The 18,302-nt window shown below is 36.3% G+C and overlaps 3 protein-coding genes across 3 annotated transcripts in view; 1 reads left to right on the top strand and 2 right to left on the bottom strand.

Annotated features, from left to right (window-relative positions):
- Nucleotides 1–88: 88 nt before the first annotated feature.
- LOC106667608 (26S proteasome non-ATPase regulatory subunit 5) lies at nt 89–9,215 on the bottom strand. The gene is made up of 7 exons (XM_014395661.2): nt 8,869–9,215; nt 8,660–8,804; nt 2,246–2,747; nt 1,953–2,141; nt 1,537–1,664; nt 1,270–1,480; nt 89–1,195 (listed from the first exon to the last, which is right to left on the bottom strand). The coding sequence occupies exons 1-7, from the start codon at nt 9,048–9,050 to the stop codon at nt 984–986; spliced, it is 1,569 nt and encodes a 522-aa protein (XP_014251147.1). The 5' UTR covers nt 9,051–9,215; the 3' UTR covers nt 89–983.
- A 3,363-nt stretch (nt 9,216–12,578) lies between these two features.
- LOC106667636 (leucine-rich repeat-containing protein 57) lies at nt 12,579–14,214 on the bottom strand. Its single transcript, XM_014395710.2, has one exon. It carries the CDS (start codon nt 14,054–14,056, stop codon nt 13,340–13,342), a length of 717 nt encoding a protein of 238 aa, XP_014251196.1. The 5' UTR covers nt 14,057–14,214; the 3' UTR covers nt 12,579–13,339.
- Nucleotides 14,215–17,391: 3,177 nt separating this feature from the next.
- LOC106667546 (rap guanine nucleotide exchange factor 1) overlaps nt 17,392–18,302 on the top strand; it is a 70,973-nt gene continuing 70,062 nt past the window's right edge. The window contains exon 1 of the mRNA XM_014395559.2: nt 17,392–17,662. Coding sequence (XP_014251045.1) covers nt 17,626–17,662 — 37 coding nt within the window. The 5' untranslated portion in view covers nt 17,392–17,625. The remainder of the gene's footprint in view (nt 17,663–18,302) is intronic.

Consider the following 18,302-nt stretch of genomic DNA (forward strand, 5'->3'; position numbering starts at 1 on the left):
AATTCACGATAATTTCTCGGATCGAATCAGAAGATTGTGAAAGTAGTTTCTCGTTCTAAAATATTGGTAATTGTGAAAAATAAAGAGAAAATAATCAAACAATTTAATAAGTGCCATAAAGTAAAATAATACAGGCCAAAAAAAGATTATATACTACAATGATGCTGTAGTCAACTCCATTCAGGTTTGTTCATACATATGTACATATATGTATTGTTTTAAAAATCTGGTAGAGAAATAAGTAATAAATAAATTACTTTAGAAGGTTAGTATGTATTTTGTACTTCCTCATAAACCTGAATAAATTATGTAATTACTTACATTACAAAACTGCACTGCTATAAAAGTACATGTCTGATCACTTTTGGATGAAATGTTCAGAAATAACGAACCGTTCACTGTAAAGAATATAAGGCTTATAACTTTTTTTTAAATTTTATGGTCCCTTAAAGTTTGTTATAAACGATTATGAAACAAGACCCTGCTGGAGAATTTTTTGAAATTTAGTTACTGATTCTTTGCTCAGTGATAAAATTAAGACAGGTGATAACTTTTTTCAATTTCTATTTGCAAGTTCGAATATACTTAGATTCGTCGCAAATTGATCCGTTTAGATATCTACGATAAAATTGGTAGAAACATGAATCATGTTTGGAGAACATTTTAGTGTCAACACCCTCACTACAAGAAAACATAAACAACAAACGAACAAACCGACGTTTAATTTAAATGACACAAAATGTCTAATTTACTTTGAACATATATTTTTGTTCGTGAACCTATTTACAAAACACACTTCATTGAAGAAATCATTGTAATGAAAAAGGTAATAATCTAAACATTTAAGTGATTGCCAAAAGAAATTGGTATTTTGAATCAGTCTTAAAATCACAAACATCAATTTTTTCCTTCCCTTCTTCTTGACTCTTCTACCTTGACAACCTGGATCTATAGCGTACAAGAAGAAAAAGTGGTAGATTTTTTCACTCTGCCCCCTCGACGGCGACTTGCATCTGTGCCGGCCTGTATTCCGGCCCGAGGTTGACAAAGTCTTTGAGTTTTTTCACAACCGCCTTATCGGACATGACACTCTCGAGTGTTCCAGATTCCACCATAGTCTCGATGATCGCAAACTTGTCTTTTTTGCCCTCGAGCAATACTTCATCTGTTCTGTCCAACAAGTAGTCAAGGAGACCTAAAAGACATGAAAATCAGCTTGCAATTCTAAGTGTTTTAAAAACTTTTTTTTTAAATCGTATGAAGATGTACCAGGGTGTTGAAATATTTTTTGCTGGCCCCATGGTTGCGAAGCCAGTTCTTTTAAAACATTATAAGCTGCGTGTTTTATATCTGGAAAAGGTTGTTTAGACATGTCGATTATGGACTGCAATGCTGCTTTCCCCACTTTGTTGAACCATTTTTCTGCCAACTTCTTATTTGCAGTGTCGATAATGTCAGTTCCGGCAATTATTTCCAAAGACTAAAAAATATGACCAATAAGTCCCCTGCCGTAGGAATCCATGAGAAAATACTTACATCAGGATTTTCCAGGAATTCTACATGAATGAGATTTGCGAATGCTCCTAGTGCCCTCAGCCTATATTCATTTTGCAAAAGTGTCATCGATTGGTAACATCGCATAACAACCCTCTCCATCTCTTTGTCTACAAACAAAATTGTACATTTTATTTTATGCAAAGGAAAATCACTCATTAAATATACTGATGAAGATTATCCGGAAATCGTGAGATGCGGTCTGGTGTGATGTAGGTTTGAGAAAAACATTTTCTTTATTGTGCCAACGTTTCAATCTTTATTGAGATCATCTTGAGGGATCGAAACGTTGGCATGATAAAGAAAATGTTTTTCTGAAACCTACAACACGACCGCATCTCACGACTTCTGAATAATCATCACTACGTCACCTATCACCGTATGGATGAAGCATTTACCAAATTTTTCAAGGACTTTTTTCCCCATTGCAGAAGAAGCTATCAGAGCGACCGATTCCAACGATGTTACATATACATTCACATCGTCATCTTCGACGTTCTTCAGCAAAGATATTAAAACTTCAGGACAGAATTCCATAAAATCGGAAGGGCACTTCTGCCCTATTTGACCAAAGAATTTAGCCAAACCTTTAAATTATTAAAAAAAAAAATTAATTAAAAAAATTATACAGAATTTGTGAAAATATTTAAAAAAATTTTGTTGAAATTTTTCAGCAGTAAAACAGGCTTACCTGGATATAAAACAGTCGCCAGAGGGTCATTCTCCAGAGATACTAATTTTTTAGTCAGGAGTCCGAGGATTTTGTTTTTAACGAGAAATTCTAGGCCGTGGGTAGTGGAGGCTAGCGGGGTGATGACTTCCAGGGTGGCCATTATGGCGAGGATATCGCCGGAGGTGAGGGTTTCGATGGATCCTTTTAGAAGGCCAAGAGCCTCCATCTGTTTCAGCCTGTCTGAGGAATCCTTGCCGATCTTGACTACTACCTCCGTCAACCGGGCTTTGTAGACCTCATCGACCTCCGTCTTGGCCTGGATGCACTGCACCACCCTGGGGTTGCAAATCAGGCTCATACCCCAGCCGGACTGGCCGAGAAGGACAAGCAAATCGACGGCCTTCAGCCCTACAGAGATCTCCTTGTCACAAAGACACTCCACAATCGAAAAGAGTACTGACTCCTCATCTTTTTGGGTAAGACCCATTAACAGGTGGTTGCCGTTCACAATTCTTACCATCTTTAAAAAAATATGATTATCTTTATTATTTCAGAAATTTAAATTTATCAACCAATTTAGGTTTTTTAAAACTAACTCTTATAGGTGGTTTATATTTATTTAAAAAATAGTAGATAACTTATTAACATGTTATACTTATTATTACATATTAATTTTTTAATTGTAAAACTTTAATAATGTTAGACGTAAATGTTATAATTAATTTTTAAATAGATATATTTGATGACCATATTAATTATTTCAATTAACTATTTTTTTTATCTAAGGCCTTAGTTGAGATGAAAAAGTGTCAGTCAGCTGAATGGTCGTGGGCGTGAATCCTGATCGTGACACCAACTTTTTCATCTCAACCAGACCTAAGATAAAAAGAATAATTTTAAATAGACTTGATTATACAAATTTTTACTGTTGGAGAATTTTTGTAAAATAATAAATGAAACCACATATTTTTAATTATTAATTATTTTGATTGATTTATTATTAATTACAATTTTTTTGTAATTTATTAAAATTAAATAATATATTAGTTACTTCATCTTTGTATGTAAGGTTTTGGTTGAAAGAAAAAGTTAGTGTCACGAGCGGGATTCGAACCCACGACCTTCGGCTGAGCTTATCGTGACATCGATCCACTCGGACATCATCTCCCCATCTCAACCTACAACCTTTCGAATTTTCCCTCCTTTTTTGCCATTTTTCAACCGAATTCACGATAGCTCAAGTGGTTATAGCAGCGGCATATTTAGCCGAAGGTCGTGGGTTCGAATCCCGCTCGTGACACTAAGTTTTTCATTTCAACCAAAACTGTACATAAAAAGATTAAGTAATTGAAAGAATTAATTAAGGTTTTTAGGTGAAATAAAAAAGTCAATGGTTGCGGTTGAGATGGGAAGTTAGTGTCCGAGTGGATCGAGGTCACGATAGCTCAAGTGGTAGAGCAGCGGCGTATCAAGCCGAAGATTGTGGGTTCGAATCCCGCTCGTGCCATTGACTTTTTTATTTCAACTAAAAACCTTAATTAATTGTAATATATTAATTGGTCAAGCGGACCACGAAATTAGTGAATTTAATAATTGAAAGAAGTAATTTTGTCAATTAATCCAATAAATATAATGGATTTAATAATATATTAGGTAGAGTAGATTTTTTTATACTTCAGTAGATATTATCCACTTTTGTTTGTGGAATATTCCACACCAACACTAAACACGTTAATTAATTCTACATTAATCCATATTAGCAGTCATAATTGACTTTATTAATTATTTAAATTAATTATACTTTTTAGGTCGTGGTTGAGATCAAAAAGCTGGTGTCACGAGCTGGATTCGAACCCATGTATTCGGTGTATTGAGTCATGGGTTCGAATCCCACTCATAGCACTAGCTTTAAATTTTAAAAAAATTTGAATAAAGCATTTCAAATTTTAAATAAATCCAGAAGCTCACCCATTTTTTCCTAAAAAATTGAACAGAGGACCCAAAATCATGCTGTCATGCTCAATCATAATTCTTACCCAGCCTATTCCCATGTAAATGAAGCCAAAGAATGACGCCCTTCAAAAACTGATACACATCGAGCAACAGTACTGGACACTACGACATGCTATGGCTTATTTTAAGTAATGGTTTGGCAAGAAAGTAATGTCATTTTTTAATTTTAGGATTAATTAGCTCAATATTGACATTTTTTGTCTATATTATTTTCGTTTACAAATACACTTGTTCAATCCCTAAATTTATTTATTATTACTATATTTAGCTTTATTTCTCCTGTTTCTGTTTTCAACTTGTTTATAGTTGGGTTGGATAGTTTAATATGTAATCATGTCTTTGGATGAAACGCATTTAAGACATTGTTTACTTCATGAATTCCAAAAAGGGAACAATGAAACTGTTGCAACTGAAAATTTGTGTCCAGTGTTTGATACTAATGTAAATGTTCGTAAAGTCCGACGGTGGTTTGGTAGATTTAGAGAAGGAAATTTTGCTCTTGAAGATGATGCGGGCAGTGGATGTCCTTCAGAGATTGATGACAACGTATTGAGAAATAGGCTAGAAGAAAATCCCTTTTTGACTACCGAAGAACAAGGAGATATGATAAATGTTTCCCATACTACCATTGGAAACCACACCCAAAGACTGTGAACAGCTAACCCGTTTAGATCTTCAAATTAAAAAAAAACGGCCTATTCCGACAGAAATGTTGTAGTCTTTCACCACGCCAAAACCCACCCCATGTTGCCTTCAGGACATAACAATTATTAACTAATTTTAATGGACAAATTTATCACACCTGCCATAATCTCCGGACAAGGACTACAAAGACAGGTGGAAAAATACAAAGAAGGCGATAGCGAGGCACACCTTACAAACGGGCCACGCGTTCACCAAAAGAAAACGTTAAAGTCCTCATAAAAAAAGTTCGGTAGAAGACTTAACACATTGGAAGCCCTAGAAATAAACTTGAAGATATAACGAAGAAGTGGAAACACTGAACGACCAGTTGGATCTAGTGGATTCACCATTGTTTACTCGCTGGAGGACACTAACGTCAGGAGTGAGGTATAATGAGAACCATGAGCTCGGATAGAGGAAGGGACGTCAATGTTAACATATTATTAATTGAACAAGATTGCTTACTCAGTCCGGTCCTGTTCGCAATCTTCCTTAATGACCTGGAGTACGAACTATGCTGAGGGGTAATAATTAACGGATGAAAAATAATACTAATGTATGCAGACAACAGTGTTGTTGGCCTCTACACCTGCATTGTTGCAACTCATAAGGGATTTAGAAGACTATTGCGACAAGTGGAACTTTAAATTGAATCTGCAAAAATCCCAAATTATGGTCTGTCGGCAGGGAGGCAGAAGACTTAAGAAAAATGAAAGATGGTTCTTCAAAAGTGAAAGAGTGGACTGCGTAATACATTTGTATCAATTTCACTAAGTCCTTGAAGATGGAGCATCGCTGCAGAGAGAAGGCCAGCACGCTAAGTACGCCGTTAATAGTCTGTGGCGCAAAATAATGACCAACAAGAAGATCCCACTAGAGAAAAAGATGGTGATATTCAACAGCACCCTTAGGTCTGTTGTATGTTATGGTGCGCAGGTCTGGGGTTACTTATACTTGAAGGAAATAGAAAAGGTCCAGAAATACTTCATCAAGAAACTGCCCTGCCAATTAGCACCCCAGACAGCATCTTATATATTGAGTGCTCGGTCACACCACCCTACAGTCACACTTTGAGCCTGCATTTGAAATATATAAGGAAAGTACTGAATCACACACCTGACAGACTGACCCAGTTTTTGGCCGATGTAGTAATAAATAAAGGCATATTATGGCATAAGCAGCTGTCGTTAGGTAGGCTGTACGGTGTAGGAGTAAGTAGGGAAGAACTGAAGTCCTCTAATACCACGGACCTGATAAAAAATTGGGAGGAGAGCAAAAGGAAAGACCAACCAAACTACATGGAGTGCTCTAATATGACAGCCTACGAGGTGTCTCTGGTCTTGAGGGCGAGGGGTGAACTGCTTCAGCTGAACTGCCAACCGCGACATCATTTGCTCTTTATGAAACCTCAACGTCCCAGAGGACACTCTCCACTTCTTAGGAGTGTGCCCCGTTCTGAGAGAGTTCCGCCAAAGGTACTTTGGGAAACTGAAGCTGGATGGAGAAGTCATTGCAATCCGTAACGGAAGGGATAACTGGAGGAAGCTTGTGGTATACCTCACTCACACCCTGCGGTACCGAAAATACCTGATCGACCACTTCAATTTTTAAAATCAAAATTTATATATATATAATGTTCTAAATATACAAAAATAGGGATTCATTCAAATTCAAAAATTCATAAAGCAACTCGACAGACGGCTAAGGCCATTGTCAATTGAGCTTTTTTTGGAAATGTAAAGTTAATGTAAATACTTTGTGTAAATAAAGCCTTTATTCAATCATTCATTCATATTATTAATTGATGAGTAGTGTTATATGAAAAAATAATAATAACAAGGCTGTGAGTTAACGGGTGAGTTGTACATAAAACTGAATTAAGAAGGGGGGGAAAGAAAATGACATTGTTTTATGATGTTACAGGGTGAAGATGATTATAAAATAACTGAAAAGCTTCCCATATAAATAAACCTGCTGGAACTAAAGGCTTATATTTATTTATTAAAAAAAAACAGTGTAACGCCAAAACCGTTGCGGCCACTGATTCCCCTACAAAATTTTCAAGCTTTGAAAGTATCCGAAAAGTTATTCTAATGTTCCTGGACTCAAAAGATGTGAATTTATTTGGAAAAAGAATAGACGTGATACCTGAAAGAGGACAAAATTGCAATCAATAGACAATACACAGAGTTGGGCAAAATCAAACTAATTCAATCATGATTAAGAATTTTGATTGAAGTTTAATCATGATTGAATTAGTCATGAGTAAATTAATCATTATATGATTTAATCATAATTAATTCAATCATGAGGTATGACTAAATCATATAATGATTAATTCACTCATGACTAATTCAATCATGATTAAACTTCAATCAAAATTCTTAATCATGATTGAATTAGTTTGATTTTGGCCAAAGACCTACAATGACCAACTTACCAAAATCCGACCAACTTACCAAAATCCAACCGACTCCAGATAAAAATTTTGAGATGAGAAACGTGCTCAAGGCCAACCTTCAAAAAGTGTTATCATAAACGAAAACCAAAGTTACATAATTATTCTACATGTCTATTTTATTACAATCAAGACCCCTAGATGGTGTATTTTCCAAATAATGTAGAAATCTCTCCTTTTAAATGGAATAAATTTTAATTCAAAGAAATATTTTTTCCATTGATCGGTTATGTAAACATATTTACTATTCAAAGCGTAGCTTGTTCTTGGATTTTTTTTATTTTTTTTTATTTTATTTTATTTTATTATATTATTATTATTATCATTATTTTTTGGCTTTTTATAACGACGGTGTTTTACTTATAATTAGAAGATTGATTTTTGTTAAATAAGGTGTTGAAGGATTTTCGTTTTGATGAAATAAATTTCTGTCAGAAATTTTTTTAAAAGTGATGAAGTTGTGTATTTTTCATTTTTTGAGCACACATTTGAACAAGATTTACCGAAATTTACTCATGACTAACTATATTGTGACTAAATTAGTCATGCCTCGTATTTAATTACTAGTCAAGACTAAATTAGCCATCAATCACATATGGCGACTAATGACTAAATAAGTCACTTACTACCAATCACGACTAATGGTCTGGGTGATCAATCATTAATCATTAGACATGACTAATTTTTGCCCAACACTGACAATACATCTCTGAATAGTTGAAAATATGCCGAATATAAAAAAATAAAAAAATATATTGTGAAAAAGTCACTATTTTCTTGCCAACCAACTAGGATTAGAATGATCCCTCTTTTACAATTCGAAATGTCTGAGAGCATGTACCAACTATGCTCTTGGTATATAAGAGCTTCTTTTATACTGGCCCACTGATTCCTTGTGATGATAGTTGCAGTTTTAGCATGAGAGGAATGGCGGAAGTTAGGTCTGGCAGTTGAGCCGTAGCCTCGTCTGCCTTTTCTTGACCCTCCATGTATGTATTTGGTGGACCCAGACCACATTTTACCAAGTTGTTCCAGTTAAGAAATATTATCCGACACGAACAGGATTAGGGGATTCACGCCTGATATAGCTGTGACTGCACTCAGGGAGTCAGTACGGACAAGATTAGTAGAGCAATCATCACCTCAAATCACTCCAAGTGTCGTCGCATACCCCATACCACACGATAAGAAGTATAATAATGTAATACTATTTAACGATGGTGCGGCTTTCATGGACTTCGTGCCCTCCCCTGGTATAAATATTATGATTTGTTAACCTCCTTGAGTCCCATTTCCTTGACTTCTTTTTCCGGATGGCGGATCGCTCTGATGATAGCCTCTTGGTACTTTTTGCACAACTCTAGAGAGGGGATTTTCGGCAAACACAGATTCAAAATCTTGCAAGCGTATAGAATCTGATCCCTGTCGACAAAACAGAATAAAATCACTGTCGAAAATATTACGAAATACTACGAAATAGATGAACCTGTTGCAAGAGTTGAGAGAGTCGAAGACGACGCCGAAGTTGACCTCTTTGACATGGTCGGCGAGTTGTGAGTCGGACATCGAGGCGAAGACGGACTCCAGCTCCTTCAGAGTTTCTTCCACCTCGATCTCGTTGCTGATGTTGTTGAGGAGATTTTCGATCCTGCCGCTGTACATGCTCATCTTGGGACCTGTGTGATGAACGGACGTTGCTGAATGTTGTTCGGCTTCTGTGGCTGTCGACCTGGGACGAATTTTCGACGAGAAAAACACAAATAAACCCCTAAAACGGCCCACTCATGTTTGGCATTGGGGAGGTTGTCGCCGGTATTGTAACGCACAAAGCCACAAACTGAACCTATGGTACAGTCAAAACCATGGATGCGTCACTGAGTTCTTCACAATTGGGGATTTTCGAACAACTTTTTATTAAAATAAATTATTTTATTATGAAAATATTTCATTCCCTAGCCATTTTGTGTAATTTATTTTATTAACAATTCAGTTTAATTGTTTTGGCATCTGCAGAGTGATTAACGTAAAGTTTAACAGTTTTGTTTCATTTCGGTCCGCCTTTCCTCGCCGCTTTGGTCTGTCAGATCGTTTCGGCTTCTTGCCATTTTCAGGGTTATAAGCAGGTCGAGGCATAGAACCTCCAAAGAAAGAAGGCAGACCAAAATGACCGGAAATGCCCAAAATACAAATTAACTTCAAATTATTATATGAATGCTCGTCCTTCAAAAAGCATATTTATTCATATGTATTTGTAATTGTATTAGTTAGAGTTTATTTAACATATAATATGATACGTACACTATAAAAAGTAAATACAAGAGAAAATGGCTAAGGCCATTATACTATTGGTAGAGTACATTAAATATATTCACAAGGATTACAATTTTAGCCTAAATAAACAAATAAAAAATGGAGAAAAAAATATTTAGAAAAAACCGCTTAAATTGTAAATATGTAGATGTGTTTCTAGTTATATGTATATGTAGTATACCATTAAAAAACAATACAAAACAGCATACAACAAACTCTTTTAAGTACAAGAACAATTATTTGTATAATAATTTACAAAGATGAAGCCAATTAGAGAGAAAAAATAATCCTTTCTCCGAGTAATATGTAAAATCTCATAATCAGAGGTCTGGCTGTTGATAAATCAAATCCTGATGGCAAATTTGTAAAAATAATTAGATTTCATGATGAATTCATAAAATGCCCTTTTTAAATTTTCATTTTTCCCTGGACAGTTGTTATTAATGTTGGCTTATGCAGAAGGATGTATGTAAATATATATGATGATTTAAGTAAGATCTAATAATTAAGAATGAAAACAATTATGGTACAAGCGATGAGACAGCCTTTTATAAAGAGTGTGTACATAAGATAACGCTATTGATCTTTCTAAATAAATTAGAGAAGAGGGCCAGACTCAGAGGAGTAATAACCCCTTAATTCAGTTTTGAGAAAAATTTCTAATCAAAATACCTTGTAGAGATGAGGAAAAAGGGATTCTAGTTAATGTCGATCATATCTGGTTTACACATGGCTCCAAAACCAAATATGAGAATATGGGGCATTTACAAAAATAAACCAAAGACTAGAATTCATACAAGCCTTGGACAATATGCAACCGTTTTTCAATCTAGAATAATAGTTGGACTACAGAATCTGGAGACATATGTATATACTTGTAGTGGTAGAAACAAACCTGTGAAGATATTGCCAAGAAAAAGAAGAAACAGCGGAACACGTTCTCTGTTGGTGCGAAGGCCTATGTAGGCTGAGATTACTAATCCTGAAGGAAAAGCCAGGTCCTGATCTGGTTCTCTTACAAAAACTTTGGGGTCTGGTAAAAAGGCCCAAGCTTAAAAGAGTTCTAGATTTAAAAAAAATTGGATATGCACAATAGACCAATAATGGTCTTGGTGCACAGGCCATAAAGAGGCTGGCATCTAAATCCGAGGAGCGCTAGGACTATTACCGATCACTGGCATCTGAGAAAACGTCTACATAACAAGGGCATATTCAACGAGCATTTGCATATTATACAATGAGGAGGAAGAAACACCCACCACGTATTTGATCAGTTGATGGTTCAGTATTGAGAATCATTTTGGAAGAAATCAAAATATTAGGCTCATTTTTTATTATCACATGAGACAGATTTAAATAAAAATCGAAATAAACGTTTATTTAACTAACATATTTTATTAATTCCTTGAATATTATTCATATTTCGTTGTGTCTTACTTAATAAACAAATGTAGATGTTTCATAGCGAATACTTATATCGGATAAACATGCGTAGATAAATCAGGAATCAAATAAATTTAAAAAAATAAATTGTACAAATTATTAAACAACAGTCACTAAAGAAACACATTTTTCAACACTTTTATTTAAAAAATAAATAAATAATTTTCCTTAATACACACACACAATAAATATACATAGTTGTTTGTCGTACCCTCAGGAAAGCAAACCTTGCTAAAATTAATTTTTCACAACCGAAAATTATATCAAAATAATACTATTCCATAAAATTCATGTAATTTTTGCTATATTAAATAAAACTACACTTAAATATTAAATAAAGAGCATCTATAGCATTTATAGATCATGATGTTCTAAAATTGGTTCGGGATGTCTGAGATACATCAGCAGTTTGAACATCCATGATTTCTAATCTGTCCAATTGTTCCTTTGTTTTGTTCATGCACTCAACTTAGTTTGTGGTCAGATGGTAAAAGCCAAAAAAACAAATATAAAAAAAATATATATTTTTTATATGTGGCAAATCAGTTAAGTGAAATAGTCATTTGACAGCATTGCTAAATTAAAACAGTACTTGAAAAAACTTAAAATACATAAAGTTTGGGAATAATAACAGGATATTCGCCTTGAATTCAAAGAAACACCAAAAGTTAACAACTTCAAGAAAAAAGGCGCTTCATGTTAAATTATCACTGTACAAAACTTTCATATGCTAAGGTACAAATATAATCATACATTTAAAAATCTTCAAAAACAGAATGGTCATACTTTCCTGAAATTAATAGAAATAATTGAGGCGGGGTGTGTATGTCAATTCACTTTTTGTAAATGATGATCCTACTCACAGAATTTAGAGTTGAAATAATTCTGCGAATTGATTTTACAAAAAGTGAAAAAAAAAAAAAAAAACCTTGAGATGTATACTTTGGTTTTGCGATCCTGAAATCCGACCTTCACTGATTCAGTGACCAGGATGATCAAAAAAGACTGAACTCGCCCAACAGACCTCGACTCGACAAAAAATCTTATTCACTCTTTCAAACTTAGTTTGGTAAATAATGAACTAGAAAAGTATAATTGTCAATTTCACTCATGGTCACTTTCTTGTAAAAAGTGTTATATTAGAGTAATTATAAATACAAAAACAAAAAAATACTATCAGAAAATCCATTATATTTTGGTCTGATTGACCAAATTACTTCTTCCAATTAATTATTCTTTGCAATGTAAGGTCTTGATTGAAATTTAAAAAAAAAAGTCAAATTCAAAAAGTTGTAGGTTGAGGTGGAGAGTTGGTGTCCTAATAGATCGAAGTCATGATAGCTCAAGTGGTTAGAGCAGCGGCGAATTGAGCCGAAGGTCGTGGGTTCGAATTCCGCTCGTAACACTAACTTTTTTCATTTGAACCAATACCTTACATACAAAGAATAATTAATTGAAAGAACTATCAGAACAGTTTGACGCCCATGAGCTCAGGGCCTTCAAAGTACAAACCACACCTTGAAAAGTGCAGAATTGAGGAAAAAAGTGCTAAACGAGCTGAAAAGTTAATTTTTTTTATTACTTTCAGCTTTGACTTGTGCTGAAGGTTCAATGAAATTTAAGAAAATCAAGGCAAAACATTCAGCGCAAATTAAACTTGTGACTACATTTTGTGGTCCGCAAGTTAGTCGAACTGTCGAGAGGGCATCAATTTACGTTCTGATATGCTTACCCTAACCCATTTATCAGATGGATGTTCTGTTATCTATCAGATGCTAAAAAATACATTACGAATCCATATATGTTTAGCAATCATAATTGACCTTATTATTTCAATTAAATTTTTTTTATCTAAGGTCTTGGTCGAGATGAAAAATCCCGCTCATGAAATTAAGTTTTGATCTTATGAAGTACACCAAGTGCAAGGATAGGCAAAAACCAATAAATGTTTTAAAGAATTTCATATAATTATTGTATCCTGTGCTTTGGTGTTGTAGGTGCCTCATAAGCATAATTTTTTAGAATTTACTCAATGATTGAACCAAACAGTTGGTATTTTTCGAACCTGTCGACATTTACCACTGATGCTGAAGAATGAATGTCTAATTTGTGTTTGTAAAGTGTAGAATATAAACACACACACAGATTTGCTTGTATAAACAGTAAGCATAAAAAATATACTTGTGTAGGTGTTTTTAATTTAATCACGAAAGCTTCATTTTTGTGGCGGTGAACCTTTCCATGTAAGAGTCGTAGCCTTCCAAATTGTTGAACTGCTTCATGTCGAACAGGTTGCCCTCGAGAAAGAGGGTGGACACTGTGGACGAATGGAGCATGTTGGTGGGTATGGCGGAGACCTGGAGGCAGTTTTCCTGGAGGCGGAGGGTCTTGAGCCTCGGGCAATGGGCGATCTCCGGGCTGATGGTCGAGATCTGGTTCTGGTTGAGGACAAGTTCCGTGACTGTTAACGTTCCGATCTCCTCGGGCAGGGCTTTGATCGCGTTCTTGGATAGATCGAGGTAGTCGAGGTGCTTCAGCCCGCAGAACGCGACCGGGAACTCGGTCAGCTTGTTCGACTCGAGGTGGACGTTCTTCAAGTTTACCAGAGCGCGGATCGTCGAAGGCAAGGTCTTCAGTCTGTTGTTCCTCGCCGACAAGACTTCCAGTTTCGTCAGGTTGCCTATCTCCTCCGGCAGGCTCGACAGGTTGTTGGAATCCAGGGACAACGTCTTCAAGTTGATAAACAAACCGATCTCCGCCGGCAGCCTGGAAAACCTGTTCTTGGACAGATCCAAGTTCCTCAACACCGCCTTCAGGTTCAGCAAGTCCATCGGGATCGTCTCCAGCTTGCCTCCCGAGACATTGAGGACACCCGTTTTCTCCGCCGTCAGGTAATGCTTTTTTAACCCGCTGTTGCCCATCTCGCTCTTACTTCCTACGCTAAACTACAATTTAGAAACTATTAAGCCGGAAACATGGTGTAGCTCGACGTCGAGCTCGGGAGGACATAAAACGCTCAGCTGACGTCTCCCATGAGACCGTTTTTGATTAGAATTTAGAACTAGAGATGGGCAAAAAAATCGAGAATCGATTCAAAGAATCGACTCATCTAAAAGAATCGACCATCCAATCGATTCTTTTAAGTGAGTTGCTGTTCAGTTCAGGAATTAGAACTATCGAAACTCGAGTCCGACGTCCTCCCCGACGATATATCGGTCGTATCGATCCATCGACTTTTACTTTTAGACTGCAATTTGTGTCGAAAACTTCAGAAAATTCTCCAACACTGAAGACACGTTTGATCAACGATCCAAACACGTCCGAACGACGATTTACGCGTTTCCTGTTTTTTCAAATGTCATCGTGGCACGTCTTCACAATACGACGAAAGCAAAACATCCTTCTCTCTCAAAAAAATCACCGGTTTTCAAGAAAGCGCGTAGTGAGATGGCACGTACATATCGCACACCCACAAGAAAAGTGAACACAAAAAAAGAAAATTTTACAGATGGAAGATTCCTTTTTTTTTTACTTATGTATTAAGTACACCCCATTACGGCTGTTGCCAATAAAAACAGTCATGATCCATCAATATTGTCTTTCGTTTTCTCCGACACGTAAGCGAAACACAAAAGTTTACAAATCTAGCTGTACTACCCCAAAAAACTACCTCATTTTGAGTTGACACCTTTCTTCCAGATATTGGCTCTCAGTAATTTAAGTTTGCTCTAACGACAATAGTGGTCAATTAATGACTGTTAGGTCATTAATTTTTTTGTGTGATAGTAACGGGCAACATACAAACCTAACAAACGAGCATAAATATCCATTTAGTAAGTTTTACTACGATTATTTTGACACAAATGTGCTTACCTCCTAGAGTCAGGGTTAATTAGTTATTTAGAATACAAAATTAAGTATTGAAATAGTGGTTTTAATCAGTATTAAAAATAATGTGTAGAGATTAGTGACCGTTAATCGATAGTTATTCAGATATCGTGACCGCATCTCACGATATCTGAATAATTAAAAATAATGTAATTAAAACATTAAAAAAATCGTTAAAATTATAACATCATGTAACAATTAAAAGCAAACATTGTTTTAAATTTATGAAAAAACAATATATTTTAAAATGTTATTAAAATAAAAGAAATGAAATTAAAATAATTTACGAACACAGAGCAATGTACAGTCTGAAGAAAAAGTAAATTCAGTTGTTACTGTCAAGATTTCGACCTATTTTAAGGTCATCATCAGGGCCTATATTAATTTCCCATTAATAAAAACATATTTCTACAATTGATTTAACAATTGTTTTTCGTCATATATATAATATGAAAATAAATCCTAAATCATGAATATATTATGAATGCTCCAATTTGCGCGATCCCTTGACGCGCAGAAATATTATTGGGTTGTCCGGAAAATAATGCAGGATTTTAAGTTTTCATTAAAAAAAATCTATATAAAATATTCTGTTTACGTTTACAGGATTACTCATTTGTATGNTTTTGATTAAAGAACATTGCTTTAAAGTAACTAGTTTCTTTTTTTTTTGTTTAATACCAAAATCCTGCATTATTTTCCGGACAACCCAATATATTAAAAAGATGTGTCGGTTATTGTAACAACGGTAAGTTGTAAATTATAATACAATTATAACTAAAAATGTGACTCCGGAACAGCATCAAATCCTTCACTAAACAAGGAGAAAAAAAAAGAAGTATAAGACACTTTTTTTTATAAATACTCACACCAATGCTTTAAAGCTCGTCATAGAACTAAGTTATGCCTCTTTTCGCGAATGGTGGCAGAAAGTTCTCGCCGTTTCAAAAGTGGTGCCTAGCAGCTACGACCACCTACAGTTGTGCCATTTTTCATGTAGCAACACATACTTCAAAATAACTAAACAATCCAATGTATATGTTTGGTTTCATTCAGTCCACCGCAAGTAATAGAATAATGCCACTCTTCGCAGTCAGGTCGATTCGTATGAATATATCAGCATGCCAGTTCGTAACGTGGCAAGCAGCAGAAACAAGTTTTACATCACAACTCACTGCAGACGCCGACAAACTACAGTTGAATGCAAACGTACGTAAATGGTAGTCGGTAGGCGAGAGATCTGGATAATAGTGAGGGTGAGTCAGAACCTCACAACCAAGATCCAACAGTTTTCATGTTGTCACATGTGAGACATGGGGCCGAGCGTTGTCTCGTAACAGACATTTTCCGATTGACCAAAGATGGCTTCAATAACGCCAATTTTTGATGCATTCCTTCAATATGAGAGAAGTACATTTTAGCATTGATTGTTTCGCCAGGATTCAAAAGGCTGTAGTGATTCAGCCCAAATGAAGCCCTCCAAGGAGGTACCATCAATTTGATGAGATAGAAGCTACGGAAAATTTGGTTCTGCTTCTCCTGTGTCGAGCCACTGTCCAGAACGTCCGTATTATCGTAAAGAACCCACCTTTCATCACAAGTAATAATTCTATCCAGAAAAGGTTCGTTACGGCAAGAAGTGTTTCATAAACTTCATAACGATGATTTTTTTGTCGATCTTTTAATGCATCAGGAACCTTTGGAGCTTTTTCACCTTTCCAGTTGCCTAAAGGTGGTCAGCGACGATCGATTTGCTATCTGATGAAAAAAAATACAATAGCTAATCAATAATTTGGAGATCGAGAGATGCGGTCTTGTGTGATGAAGGTTTAGAAAAGCATTTTTTTATTTTGCCAACGTTTCGATCTTTATTTAGATCGTCTTCAGGGCCTGGGATTTACATTGTTTGTATTATACAACAACGAACACAAATTCAATAGCGTAAAATGTTGGGTTTTTTATCTCGAAACAATCTATTCCTAACCCCGGCTTCGCGGTTTTTCGGATATATGTATATATTTATATTTTTACTCGTTACTTGTGATTTTCAAACTGATGGTGTCAAATAAATCACAAATGCATGCAAAATAACATGACATGTTTTTTCAAATTTCATGGGCCGACTACCCTTAAAGAGACTGGATGAAGGAAATCGCTTTTATCAAGCTTTGAAGATAGCAAGAAGTCGAAACACAAATGGCAGATCAAAACAGTGAGGGCGAGCGGACCAAGATAATCAGAAACTACCACAGGTTAAAAGGGTGGTCGCGGGCGGAAGTTGGAACTCAGTGACGTCATCGGAGAGATCGACCTGCACTGCTATCTGTGAGCGGCGGTGCTCGAGTCGACGAGGGACCAGCGGACGGGACGAAAGGTAAACAATCGTCAGTCGCAGAGGCGTCCTCGTCAGTGTCGTCGGTCCATCGGTCGCTCCAACGAAAATCCAACGGCGAAATGGTCCGACTCATGCGGTCGCCGGGTCATCCAACGACGTTCGAGAGGCGCTCGCCGCCGAGGGGCCGCTAGAGGCGGATGGAGGCAGCCGACGGCAGCTTAGCCGTTTAGCTCCCGACCGGACCGCCGCCGCCACCCCCTGCGGAAAATGACGTCCACCCCGAAAAGTGAAAAACACGCATCCAGTGAGTTGACGACGTTTTATTACTCGCCGACGCTTTTCTTTTTTTTTTTAAATAATACTAAAATCAAGCGCGGATCAATCCAGTCGAAAAGTCGAGCTTTTAACCTTATCAACGCCCGAGAGGCCGAGGTGATAAACGATCGGCGCACTCGTCTCCGTCGACTCGTCCGGATCTCCTCCGCCGCCTCCCTCTCTGACGAACGTTGACGAGGAACACAGACGAAACACAAACATGCCGATGACACAGCGCGAGACGTCGATATTTATTTGGCCCTCCGCTTATTTCAATATGATCTTCACCATGGCGGTCACACAAAAGTATTTTTTTGTTCTTTTCTCGAGATTTTCATTCCCATCTCGTTATTTAATCGTTAACAATTTCAGAATATTGCAAGCAAGTTAATTTCGTATACTACCCAGCTTCTCATAGGCTTTGTTTACATCCTGTAGGTGTGTTTTTATGTATGCAGGCGATACTGTATTCAGAGAAATCACGACCTTTTCAGAATCGACGGCATGTTTTCACGCGTACGAATCGAAATGTAAAATATTTTTCAATTAGGCTATTTTTCTCTCCAGTATGCGTCCTGACGATCGAGATTTTCGATTTCCCCCCGGAATAAATTACAGGCGAATGTTTG

Source organism: Cimex lectularius, unplaced genomic scaffold, assembly GCF_000648675.2.
Source record: "Cimex lectularius strain Harlan isolate CLEC.00 unplaced genomic scaffold, Clec_2.1 scaffold426, whole genome shotgun sequence".
In the NCBI taxonomy this organism is placed as follows: Eukaryota; Metazoa; Arthropoda; class Insecta; order Hemiptera; family Cimicidae; genus Cimex; species Cimex lectularius.